General features: G+C 40.2%; 2 protein-coding genes across 5 annotated transcripts in view; both read right to left on the reverse strand.

Annotated features, from left to right (window-relative positions):
- Window positions 1-13: 13 nt before the first annotated feature.
- theg (theg spermatid protein) lies at window positions 14-5747 on the reverse strand. Of its 3 annotated transcripts, none has more exons than XM_046063407.1 (7): window positions 4909-5747; window positions 3804-3879; window positions 3658-3719; window positions 3502-3559; window positions 2385-2511; window positions 466-625; window positions 14-357 (listed from the first exon to the last, which is right to left on the reverse strand). In XM_046063407.1, exons 2-7 carry the CDS (start codon window positions 3863-3865, stop codon window positions 116-118), a joined length of 711 nt encoding a protein of 236 aa, XP_045919363.1. In that variant the 5' UTR covers window positions 3866-3879; window positions 4909-5747; the 3' UTR covers window positions 14-115. The 3 variants fall into 3 exon arrangements, with proteins under 3 accessions (XP_045919363.1, XP_045919362.1, XP_045919361.1); XM_046063406.1 differs by having other exon boundaries at window positions 4118-5747; XM_046063405.1 differs by lacking the exon at window positions 3502-3559.
- A 142-nt stretch (window positions 5748-5889) lies between these two features.
- LOC123979468 (SH2 domain-containing adapter protein F-like) overlaps window positions 5890-13414 on the reverse strand; it is an 11041-nt gene continuing 3516 nt past the window's right edge. For both annotated transcript variants that reach the window (XM_046063396.1, XM_046063397.1), the window contains exons 7-8: window positions 11858-11977; window positions 5890-7038 (exon numbers count right to left, since the gene is read on the reverse strand). In XM_046063396.1, the coding sequence (XP_045919352.1) occupies window positions 6852-7038; window positions 11858-11977 (307 nt within the window). In that variant the 3' untranslated portion in view covers window positions 5890-6851. The remainder of the gene's footprint in view (window positions 7039-11857; window positions 11978-13414) is intronic.

Consider the following 13414-nt stretch of genomic DNA (forward strand, 5'->3'; position numbering starts at 1 on the left):
GTGTACATTCATGTAACAGAGCAAGAAATAGGCTTTAGTCATGATTTTCCATGGAAACAACTTCATCACAGTGAGGAACAAACAACACTTCCCCGGGGATCAGACCTCATCATTCCTAGTTTGAGCTACATTTGCGAGGCATAGGCAGACAGAGCTGTAGTATTCGAGGCGAGGGGCTGGCAGAGCGGGCTGCCTGGCTAACTATGTACGGGTCGTATCCCTCAAACGGCGCCTTCCTGTCTTTGGGACTGGACAGCTCATGAATTCTCTTGCTGGCTGAGTAGTTTCTCGCTGCCTTGGAGACAAGCCAGCAAACTGAGCGCTCTCCTTCAAACTTCGGGTGGTCATGCTTAGGGGCTGCAAAGATAAAAGTAATAATGTCAAATAGCAAGTAAAACTAGAACTTAATGCCACAATAGAGAAAAATTTGATAAGGAACATTGTCTGATGGAAAGACAGACTTACTAGCGAGGAGCTCTATGTGTGCCGATGCTTTGCAGGGTAGGTGAATCATGGGTACAGGTTTAGATTTGTGGCCAGAGCCCTGATGAACCAGCCTTTGTTTTGGTTGGGCAAGCTGGCAAATTCGTGTAGTGGCGACTGCCGTCTGCGTGGCTCTGTTCAACTGCAATCACATTTCAGGTAATGGATAAGGTTATATTAAACTCACAAAAGCACAATATTAAACATGAGCTCCTTATAATCAATCAACCAAATGAAACCCGGATTAATTTTTTTTTTAGGGATGGCAATGTAGGTCTGTCAGTCGGTGTAACCACCAGTTTGGTTGAGAATGAAATATCTCAACAAGTACTGAATGGCTTTGATTGAACATTTTTGCAGACATTCATGATCCCCAGATTACGAATGCTTACTGACTCTGCTGCACCACTAAGTGCACATTTGTGGATGAAAGATAAATGTTTCAACAACCATTGGATGGATTCGACGGTGATCCTGCATCTTTTTATCTAGAGCCATCACTAGGTCAAAGTTTTCATTTGTCCAATACTTAAGACAAAATGCAAAGCTAAAACCTGCAAAACAAATAACTTTCACATCAACCTCAGCATGCTGACATACTTGATGGGGAACGTGGTAACCTTATACCTGCTAAATATCTGTCAGCATTGTCATTGTTAACATGTTAGCATGTAAGACGATAGCACTACAGAGCCACTAGATCAGCTTAAGACTCTTCATCTGGGTGAACTGTGGGAAAATCTGACACAGAAATAAATAAATAAAAAATGATGTGTAATTTCTCTTTCTGTGTTGGCTAATACTGTTCAGCAACATAACGACAGTAAACCAAAATTTACTCCTCCTTCGTCAGAGCGAATACTCAGCGCAAGCAGCATTATAAATTGGCTATTTATACTCAAGACAGTGTCAAAAAGTCCTTTGCCCTGAAAACAAGCTTAGAAACTATAAAAACAGCTGTTAAAAACAGCTAAACCACAAAGGGCAAAGTGACAAAAAACCTTCTGCATCGCTACGCAGACGATACGCAACTCTACCTATCCTTCCCACCAGACGACCCCACCTTCTCCGCACAGATCACAGACTGTCTCTCGGACATATCTGCAAGAGGTTTAGTTGAAGGCTCGCCACCTTCAATTAAACCTCTCTAAGACTGATATCTTGGTCATTCCAGCCAAGCAATCTATCCACCATAACATCAAACTACAAATTGGCTCCTCAAACATCACTCCAACCAGTGTGGTGAAAACGCTCCTCCAACGAACGCCAACTGGTTCTGCCATCCCTTCACACAAAGCAATCCCAGTCCCAGCTGTTCGCATCTGTGACACCACGATGGTGGAACGAGCTACCACATGCCATCAGAGCAGGGGCATCCGTCTCTAACTTCAAGAAGCTCTTGAAAACTCATCTCTTCTGAGAACACTTCCTCTTATAACACCTCTAACTCCTAACATCTAACATGCAATTCCTGTGCTCTTCTTCTTCTATCCCCTACAATTATCCTGTATTGATTGCACTTTTTGTTAACTCTAACTTCTTTCCTTAGGTATTTACCCCATTGATGCAATATGTGCCATTAGCGTTTACTAGTGTTTATTGCTGCTTTTATTAATATGTATTGTCAGTTGAAGATCTCATGCTGTATTTGCTCTGTTGATTGTATGTTGTTCCTCAAATGCAAGTCGCTTTGGATAAAAGCGTCTGCCAAATGAATAAATGTAAATGTAAAAAGCAGTTAAGACAGACTCAAAGACAAACTTTAAGTCAAATTAAGGTGTCAGACTAAAAACCTGTCACCCTGGCTGTACTAACACAGTTGGCTGTGGAGTTTAAAAGACCTTGTGGCAAATTTGTACATACATAGTGGTTTCTCAGGAAATGGAGTGCGTGTTACTCACAGGGACCAGCAGCGGGCGGTTTGGCTGCCAGCCAACTGTGGGGGCCTGAGGTTGAGCCAGACTACACAGCCGATTGGATGCAACAGCCCTGAGAGCCCATTCACTTACTTCCCATATGGGAGAAAGCCTGGGGAAGGAACAATAGACGGGTAGTGGAGACAGGAGGAGGTAGAGAATAGGAGAGAAAGAGGTCAATTGAGAGCATGAACGAGAGAAGACAAAGAAAGAAATGAAGAGAAATGTGATATGTGAATTGAAGATGAAAAGGTAACTAAAGTATGAAGAAAGGGGAAGGAAGTGGGCAGCATGGTAGATAAAATCTGAATATTCAGTTCACTGTGGAGGTTTCTTGTCAACAAAAGCGTATCAAACACTCTTTATGTTTCCCCTCCCTCATAAAACATTTGCAAAGCTAATTTGATTAAAACATTTTTGCTAGTTATCATTTTTGCTAGCGTGCAGTTCTTGTCCCCTGCTTTTGCTGGCATATTGCTGTTTCTTACGATGGAATGGATGAACGATGTAAGCCGGCTCCCATCTTACATTTCCACAGCATTATTTCAATCAGACAACATGAGTGATGCTCATATTTTCTTTGGTTAACTCCTGATGGAAGCCACTTCCTCATGTTTTTCACATTAAAAACCTATCTATGATGGGTAAGACTTTTAATGTGAAAATTCTGGAGGAAGTGTTGAGTTTCATTCATGTTATTTTAACATCATTAGGGGTGCAAAAGATGGAACGCCTGACATGACTCTTGCTGTACTGATAGTGCTGTGGAAGTAGACATACCATAATACTGACTTTTTAAAACAAAGGAAAGTTTTCATAAACTGGGGAAAGGAGGGAATAAAAATAAAGGCCTGTCTCAAATATAAGCCTGAATCTCTCTGCTACTCAGGTAAATAAAGCCCCGACCACTATTTGAGAGTCATGGCATTATAAGCTAGTACCTAAAGAGATACTGAATCATATTTGCAATCAATATCATATGATGTATATATCAAAGACATCCATAAAATAAACCACACATCCATTTGTGGTTGGTTAGTTAGTAATTAGTAGTATCTTGCATTAGTAAGAGTATAATATATATATATATAAATATATTTACGCGACTTGAGTGTAGAACTTTTTGCTTCTACATAGCTCCGACCAGCGAGGGGTCAACTCTACAAGGAAAAACAGTTATGCATATCATCACAAAAAGAGCAGTACATTGCAGGTTTGTAAATAGAATAAAAAAGTGGAGAGAGAGCGAGAGACGCACCAGTTTTGTTGGTGGATCCAGTCTTCTCTGGTGGCAGCTTGTCCAGCCAGTAAACAGAACGACTGGAAAATCAAAAAGAGGCCTCATCAGAGAAAGAAAGAGACAGAGACAGACAGAGGGAGGCGGAAGGATTCAGTCAGCCATACCGTTCTGGATATCTGAGTCGGTTGGGTTTTGGTTGAGAAAGCTTCTCCGTCCAAGTTGCCATGGAAACAGCTGTAGCTGATGGGAGAACAGAGCATATTGCTGCTGAAATTATCCCATTATGCAACCAATATGACAATGCCAACGACCTTCACAAACACAACTACAATTATAGCTTTCCATTTCACAGATCAGGGAGAAATTTACATTCAGTCTTTGCATGACAAAAGTTTAATGCAGCTAGTTTACTTTTTTGTGTTGTGTGTGTGTAGATTGTGGATTTTATTAATAATATTATTGTTATTATTTATTATACCTTTATTTAACCATAAAAACTCATTGGCCCAGGTAATCCAAAATAAACACAGTCCAAGAAAACAAGGCAATCCAACATCCAAAAACGGATAATCCAAAATCCACAGAACAAGGTACAGGCAGGAAACAGGCCGGGCCTGACGGACTACAACCACAACAATGACCAGACAAAGACTGAAGGAAACACAGGCAATATACTGTATATTCACACAGAGCTAAGGAGCAGGGCGGGAGCAACACAGGTGACAGAGATGAGACAAACGAGACACAGACAGACAGACACTAACAGGGTGCAAACCACAAGACAAGAATCTAACTCGAACTCAAAAACACAGAACAGACAAGACAGACCAAGTAATTGAGAAACACAGGCAACTGCACAAGACAGATCAGACTAAGATAACTAAACAGAACAGGCTAACACATCAGGCAGAGATAACAATTAACACATAGCAGACAGAAACCAATATCAGATAACAGAATGAGACAGGAATTAAGACAAACGCAAAACACCAAACTAAACAGGAAACGGACTGAACAGCACTACACAATTTTTAAACAACAATCAGCGGATGATTTTAAAATGACTATAATCACATAATACCATCACAAACTTTTGGATTCCATTCTCTCAATCGTTCCATATTTAGGTTTACACCTCATGTGAGCAGCAGAAACCAACCACACAATGAATTTAATCTTTGGATTTTAACAAATAACACATTCTCTGAACACACAAATACAACAGCTTTTTGGCAATCTTCAATTTATAGCTTAAAGCTATGGGTTTACCTATAGTACACCTGCAGTTGCTCCTTCTCTTGTGATGACACAGAGCTGTCGGTTGCTAGGGGATCAGGTAACATTGGTGGGGTACAGTATACCGAAGATCGTCTATGTACAGGGCAGGTCAAGGCGGCCAACTCTGCCTTCCCGAGTCCTCAGGGCAGGTGTTTCCCAAGTAACCACTTAACAGTGAAATACATAATAGCTCTGAGGTCATGGACGATTCATGCTTTCTTACTTTGTGGACATGTCTTGTTTACGGTTATTGTGGTCCAGGAACCGTGTGTAAACGCATATACAACGTGCTTCCTAGAAAGAGGAGCAGAGTAGACTCCATCTTTTACTGCTCTCATCTGACAATGACCATCATCTACAGATTGTTGTCCCAGGGAAGTGATGGCTGAAATGATTAATTCAACATTTTTTTTCTACAGGGTGGTCCAATGCATGGATGACCTATGTATACATGACAATAAAAGATATCAAAAAAATATATATCATTAATACATTAAATCAATTCCATCTTAAATCTTATTCCTAAATGTGGTGAAAGAAAATAAATCAAAGGGTAGTTTCCATCAATGACAATTTACAGAAGGAAGTTCTCAAACAGGAGAAGATAAACAGAACCACAATGTTTGATCTAAAATAAAAAATATATTTTCTGTGGCAGTAAATATTACATGTGCAGCTAGTTAACAAGTAGTACATAATTTATTTCCCCATCTAGGCCATACAAGAGAGCTGAATGACGCAGACATTCAAGCTCTCAATTCTTATTTTGTCTGACGAGATAAAGCTCAGCCTAAGGAACCTCAAACTGTAGTAAAAAACAGAAAATGGAGCATGAATAAAAGGACCTAAAATCTTCAATTTGGCAACAATATGACATATGATGAAGGCCTTTATATGCAGTGAGACGCCTGCTTGGCAAACATTCATTCAAAATTCACAGACACACGATGAGAAATTAAAAAGCACATAGAAAACAGATGACACCTTTATTTTCAAGACATTTAAAATCTTATAAAAACAGCACAGTAAATAATCTAACAAAGCTTCTTTAATAGTCATGATCACAAACGCCACACGCTTTCAATACAATTATTATCTAAACTAGTTTTGCAGGAGTCTGTTACTTTGTGAACTTGACAAGTCATGTCCGTCTGACCTTATATTGTCACTTTGTGTTGTTCACACATAACATGAACTGAGGTGAACACTGCAGGGCACGCAGCTACAGCATCATATGACAATCACACGCCTCTGAAACACAGAGAAACCCAGTGCCAACAGGCAGCCAGCGTCAAATATGTAGTGTTTGGTTGATATTTTAACTAACACTTAAGGGATAGTCAACTAGTTTAAATCCACACAGCCAATATCCATTTTGTTAGATTTTTGTCCTTCTTTTAAAAGATAAAAACCGCATGAAAATAACTGCTGCCTTGGCTGAAAAGCCAACCTACTAGATGACTGGCATAAACCAAAAGAAAAACACCACTATTATCCTTTAAGTGACCTGGCAGGACAGTCTCTCTCTGTAATACAGTAAAAAGAGACAAATCTCCATGCAATAAACTGTAGATTCTAACATCTCAAGACGAGAGTTTGTCTTTTCATCTTTTACCTAAAAGTACTCAGCTACCAATCTTAATATGAATGATCACTGATTTTCAGGAGTCCGTGGTATTTAAAATACAGGGATTTCAGTGACAATACCAGTTCACAGGTGGAGGTTCTTGAGCCACTGAGCTCTCTTCGTAAGCTGCCAGTGTCGTTACTGGGGTTATGATATACAAGATGGCACCAAACAGTCCAATCTCTTGAGAACAGTGCAGGTAGAATGGTAGTGAGAAGGCATGTAGGAAAGGGGCAGACGTAGGTATATATCGAGTATATATCATATTCAGTAGCACCAAGAGAAAGAGTATGCGAGTGTGTCAGTGTCAGAGGGTCTGCACTATGACAGGATACAGTAGGGACATATGCTCAGCTCCTCTGATTGGCAGCTTGTGTGTAGTGTAGTAGTGGATGACCTCGGGGATGGTGGAGAAGGGAGGGCTGTTTTCTCCGAGCACGTATCGCCCCTCTGCAGACTGAGTGAACTTCATATGCATGAAGCCCTTACAACTCCTGACAGAGAGAGAGGGAAGGGGGAAATGTTCATCTTTGTTTCGTTTTAAATCTAGACTGTTGCAACATATACAGAAAAAAGCTAAACATGCATCTGGGAATCGTTAATCCGTTTCAGACCAAAAATTCACAAAACAAAAATGCCGTGCTGTGACATGCACTGTTTTAGGAGTAAATGTGAGAAAATTATGAAAGCTGGTACATCCCACGGTCTCAAGTTCCCACAATTTGTATGCACTCATGCTGGGCTCCACAACCTCAATGCATTTTACTATGTTCATAATCTGGTAAATTACAACATGTCAAACTTTAAAATCAAAGACCAAGACACAGCAAAAAGAAAGTACTGTAAAAGCAAGTAGGAAACTGGAGAGAATTGTCATTTGAACTGTAACTACTCAATAAAGGCTTTCTCTCAACTTAAAACATAATCTTCCCAGTGTCTTAGGGGTTAAGACAGCAAAAATAAGCTTCAACACCCCGCAGTTCAAACACAGCCGGGGACCTTTGTTGCATCTTATGCTCTTTTGTTTCATGTCATCTCTCCACTTTCGCTTTTCTAATAAACGCATAAAATGCCAGAATTAAAAAGAAATGGCTGTGGTATGGAGAAAGAGGTGACCACGCACCTTCTGAGATGCGTTTTGAATTTTGGGGTAATTATTATATGCAAGGTTGAGTTACTTAGATATATTTGTACAGCTTTTGACCATATCAAATGGCCGCTATCAGCAAACAGAACTTCAAAGTATTGGACTTTGATCACATAACAGGTGGTCATAGGATCACCTTATTATAGTCCTATAGTTGGGTGACGTGTTCACACATGAGCAACTGTCATTTGCTGAAGATGGAGATTTGAATAGCTACGTGGTTTATTCCATGTGACATTAAACAGACAGATGCATACACGTGTGTGTGTGTGTGTGTGTGTGTGTGTGTGTGTGTGTGTGTGTGTGTGTGTGTGTGTGTGTGTGTGTGTGTGTGTGTACACAATATACACAGATATTTACAGTAGTGTTAATGATAATAATCGTAATGTTAAGGATTATAATAACAATAGGTCTAGTAACAATAATTGTAACAGAGGGTGTCGAGCAGGAACACAGGGGCAGGAGGCGACTCGCAACCACAGATCCATACTCCACGGCTCCAGAGCCAGAAACACCTGCATCAAGTGATAGGAGGAGAGAGGAGGAGAGGGACGAGAAAGCACAAGACTACCAGAAAGGGGAGAAGTTGTGTTAGTAACATGCAATAATGGGATAAGGTTGCATACAGAGGGAGAGGAAGTAGAGGAGAGAGGAGCTCAGTGCATCATGGGAAATCCCCCGGCAGTCTAGGCCTATAGCAGCATAACTAAGGGATGGTTCAGGACTCACCTGAGCCAGCCCTAACTATAAGCTTTATCAAAGAGGAAAGTCTTAAGCCTACTCTTAAATGTGGAGATGGTGTCTGCCTCCTGAACCCAACCTGGAACCTGGTTCCACAGGAGAGGAGCTTGATAGCTGAACGCTCTGGCTCCCATTCTACTTTTGGAGACTCTAGGAACCACAAGTAACCCTGCATTCTGGGAGCGCAGTGCTCTGGTGGGGTAGTAAGGTACTATGAGCTCTTTAAGATAAGAAGGTGCCTGACCATTAAGAGCTTTGTAGGTAAGAAGAATGATTTTAAATTCTATTCTGGATTTTACTGGAAGCCAATGCAAAGAAGCTAAAACAGGAGAAATGTGATCTCTTTTCCTGCTTCCTGTCAGAACACGTGCTGCAGCATTCTGGATCAGCTGAAGAGTCTTAACGGACTTTTTCGAGCAGCCTGATAATAAGGAATTGCAGTAATCCAGCCTAGAAGTAACAAATGCATGGACTAGTTTTTCTGCATCATTTTTAGACAGGATGTTCCTGATTTTTGCAGTATTACGTAGGTGAAAAAAGGCGGTCCTTGAAATTTGCTTAATGTGAGACTTAAACGACATGTCCTGATCAAAGATAACTCCAAGATTCCTCACAGTGGTGCTGGAGGCCAGGGCGATGCAATCAAGGTAAACTATATCTTTAGATAATGCATCACGGAGGTGCTTAGGCCCCAGAACAATAACTTCAGTTTTATCTGAGTTTAACATTAGAAAATTACACGTCATCCAGGTTTTAACATCCTGAAGGCACATTTGAAGTTTAGCTAACTGATGAGTTTCATCTGGCTTGATCGATAGATATAACTGAGTATCATCTGCATAACAATGAAAGCTTATGGAATATTTCCTGATAATATTGATTAAAGGAAGCATATATAAAGTGAAAAAGATTGGTCCGAGCACAGATCCTTGTGGAACTCCATGACTAACTTTGGCGTGCATGGAGGACTCATCGTTAACATGTACAAACTGAAATCAATCTGATAAATAGGACTTAAACCAGCTTAGAGCGGTTCCTTTAATGCCAATGAAATGTTCCAGTCTCTGTAATAGGATCTGATGGTCAATGGTATCAAATGCAGCACTAAGATCTAATAAAACCAGTACAGAGACAAGTCCTTTGTCTGATGCAATAAGGAGGTCATTAGTAATTTTCACCAGTGCAGTCTCTGTGCTATGATGAACTCTAAATCCTGACTGAAAATCCTCAAATAAACTATTGCCATGTAGAAAGTCACACAGCTGTTTAGCAACTGCTTTCTCCAGGATCTTAGAGAGGAATGGAGGGTTTGATATAAGTCTATAGTTGGCTAAAACATCTGGATCAAGGTTGGGCTTTTTCAGAAGAGGTTTAATTACAGCTACTTTAAAGTACTGTGGTACATAGCCTGTTGATAGAGATAGATTGATCATATCTAGTATAGAAGTGCTGACTAAGGGTAAAACTTCTTTAGGCATCCTAGTCGGGATGGGGTCTAAGAGGCAGGTCGATGGTTTAGATGAAGAATTATTTAAGTTATTTGGTAAAGATTGAGAGAAGCAAAGCAGTCTAAACATATATCTGGTTTTATAGCTGTTTCTAAGGTTCCTGAGTTTGGAGATAAGTCGGTGCCAGTTGAGGGCAGGTCTAATAGTTAGAATTTTATCAAGTCGTAACTACTGAGAGCTATGGGAATACTTGGCTCAATAGAGCTGTGACTCTCTGTCAGCCTGGCTACAGTGCTGAAAAGAAACCTGGGGTTGTTCCAATTTTCCTCTATTAATGATGAGTAATACGCTGCCCTGGCATTACGGAGGGCCTTCCTATAAGTTTTAAGACTATCTTGCCAAATTAAACGAGAATTTTCCAGTTTGGTGGAACGCCAATTCCTCTCAAGTTTCCGCGATATTTGCTTTAATTTGCGAGTTTCAGTATTATACCATGGAGCTAGCAGTCTTTGTTTTATTATTTTCTGTTTTTAGAGGGTCTACAGAGTCGAGTGTCATTCACAGCGAGCCTGCAGCACTATCAACAAGATGATCGACTTGGGAGGGACTGAAATTAGCATAGGAGTCCTCCGTTACTTTGTGACTCGATAATGAATTTAGCGCTGCTGGAATCGCATCCTTAAATTTAGCTACAGCACAATTAGACAGACATCTTGTATAGAAATTTTTGCCCAATTGGGTGTAGTTCAGCAATACAAACTCAAAAGTTATCAAACAATGGTCAGATAAAGAGGGATTTTGTGGGAACACTATTAAATGTTCAATTTCAATAACATCAGAACAAGGTCGAGGGTGTGGTTAAAACAGTGAGTCGGTTCATGAACACTCTGAGAGAAGCCAATGGAATCTAACAGAGAGATAAACGCAGTACTGAAGCTGACAAAATAAATCAATATCATAATCTGATATTAGTTAATTTACTAGTACACCTTTAGAAGAGAGAGATCTGATGTTTAAGAGTCCACATTTAATTTTCCTATTCATTTGCACTATTGCTCTTGTGGTTTTAATTTTTATGAGTTTTTTTATGCACAGCTCCTCTTCTATTTACCTTTGATTTAAATAATTTCGACGGTCGGGGGACAGACACCGTCACTATAAAGGTTTTCACTAAGTAACTCCTGGAATGGAGGACCACAGAAGTGTGTTAGCCTGCGACTCTGCATAGGGTTTTGGGTGGGTAACTGCTGAAATAGAAGGGCAGAGAAGTGTGTTATTTCTAGAATTTCTAGAAATGAGAGCTGCTCCTTCACAAGTGGGATGGATGCCTTCTCTCCGAATCAGACCAGGTCTTCCCCAGAAAGTCTGCCAATGATCTACCAAGCCTACATCGTTTGGTTGGGTACAATCCAATCGAAGTGCTGTGTTCCACCAGACATCGCTTTAAAAACAGTAGCACAGATGTAAGATTAGGAACAATTCCCAGCATGAAGATGATCACTTGCAAAACAGCTGATGATTATTCATTCAGGCTGAAAACACACTTGCAGAGAGGAAAAGGAGAGGGGGGAAGGGGCAACACAAATGAAGTGATTTGGTTGGAAGGAAGATAAAGAAAGGGAAAGTTGCCTCAGGGCTCAGATCTGAGAAGATTCTCTCATCACCCACAGACCATAATACCCAAATGACACAAAAACTGGATCAGATATTTTTGGAAACCACATTACAGTGCGGTACACTGGGTTAGAATTCCCCTTTAAGAGAGTGCAATGATGTTTCAAATTAAGAGACAGTATGAGGAGGATTTGGGTTTGTTTGTTTTTTTTGGATCTAGAACAGCTTACAATAAAGCATGAAGAGAAAGCTGCTACAACTGGCACAGAGACGAGACAAGCCCAGAACGTGCTGTACATAACTTTTAATGGACAAAATTGGCATAATAATGATATTAATCTGAACTGCAGCAGGAGTGTCTACCTGAGTGAGAGTGAGTAGTCGTTCCGGCAGGTCTGGCTGTTCCTCACCAGGTAGGAGCTCTCCTTGCACAGAGTCAGCAGAGTCTCTGCCTCCGAGCGGCTCAGGGTTCCATGGTACCACCTGCAGGTGACCCGGAGGAAACATGACAAACAGTTTTACATCAATACATGAAGTCGATTCTTCTCCAAGTCTGTCTTCACCCTGTTTTGAGCCATGGTTTAAGTTACCACATTCCCTTACAATTTATCGCTTCATTTACCATAACTACCTAAATTTAACTTGAAACTGAAAAACACTGCTCCATGTATACATGCATACATTGAAATCACTTACTTTGAAATAGTTTTCTCTGAGTCTGCCGTCCTTGCAAACAGTAAAATAAATGTAAAGCTAAATAACTAACACAGGATGTAAACAGTACATGAAGATGACAGCGGCCTAAATGGTAACTGCGTGTACTCATTTTATTCATTTCAGATTTTTAAGCAAAACCATGAAGATGTGTTGCAATAAAAAACAAACCAGAGCCAGGGGACACACCGTGTTAGACAGCTGTTAGACACAACAAGACAAAAAGCAACAAAATGAAGCACTGTCTTCATAAATACACTCCCAAAAGAAATGAAACCTGGCATTTAGTTCTGATCAATATAAGCAATTACCTCCATTAAAATCCAGTTTGTTCCAATGTTGTGAAAAATATCTTAGTGTCGCGCGCACACACACACAGTAAGAATACACGGAAGGATCATGTATATTCATTCAAGTTATATACTGTAGAGTTGTTTAAATACTCTAGAGTTGTGTAAATTAAACATCTACCCAATTAAAAAATGGCTACCAATATCCGTTCTCACTCTACTGTTCTATGCCTTTGATTTTAATAAAATTCTCATTTTCCTTCATCTTTATTTTAGAGTTCCATTTCCTTTTGATTCCGTTTTCAAATATTATTCTAATGCATTTCTTCCATTTTTAGCCGTGGATGCTGATAACATATGGAATAATTTATGAGTTTTTAAATCAAGCGGGAACCTCCAGATCTGAAAAGTGAAGCCGATGTGGAAATGCCTTAAAACTCGTTAAAACTGCATTTTTTCTAGTGGCCAGCAGGGGGTAACTCCACTAGTTGCAAAAAGTTGTCTGAATGTCGTTACCATAGTGACTTGTCAATTAGGATAGAGGTGACTTACACTCAACTAAAGGATTATTAGGAACACCATACTAATACTGTGTTTGACCCCCTTTCGCCTTCAGAACTGCCTTAATTCTACGTGGCATTGATTCAACAAGGTGCTGAAAGCATTCTTTAGAAATGTTGGCCCATATTGATAGGATAGCATCTTGCAGTTGATGGAGATTTGTGGGATGCACATCCAGGGCACGAAGCTCCCGTTCCACCACATCCCAAAGATGCTCTATTGGGTTGAGATCTGGTGACTGTGGGGGCCATTTTAGTACAGTGAACTCATTGTCATGTTCAAGAAACCAATTTGAAATGATTCGAGCTTTGTGACATGGTGCATTATCCTGCTGGAAGTAGCCATCAGAGGATGG

Source organism: Micropterus dolomieu, linkage group LG11 (genome assembly GCF_021292245.1).
Source record: "Micropterus dolomieu isolate WLL.071019.BEF.003 ecotype Adirondacks linkage group LG11, ASM2129224v1, whole genome shotgun sequence".
Taxonomy (NCBI): domain Eukaryota; kingdom Metazoa; phylum Chordata; class Actinopteri; order Centrarchiformes; family Centrarchidae; genus Micropterus; species Micropterus dolomieu.

What these genes read in the sequence shown, in the direction of transcription:
- theg (XM_046063405.1), bottom strand. Translation starts at nt 4,982, where the DNA reads ATGTTACCTGATCCCCTAGCAACCGACAGCTCTGTGTCATCACAAGAG. An exon ending in ACCGCCCGCTGCTGGTCCCT is followed by an intron (nt 626 to 2,384) that starts GTGAGTAACACG and finishes ATGTGATTGCAG; the next exon opens with TTGAACAGAGCCACGCAGAC. An exon ending in ACACATAGAGCTCCTCGCTA is followed by an intron (nt 358 to 465) that starts GTAAGTCTGTCT and finishes TTATCTTTGCAG; the next exon opens with CCCCTAAGCATGACCACCCG.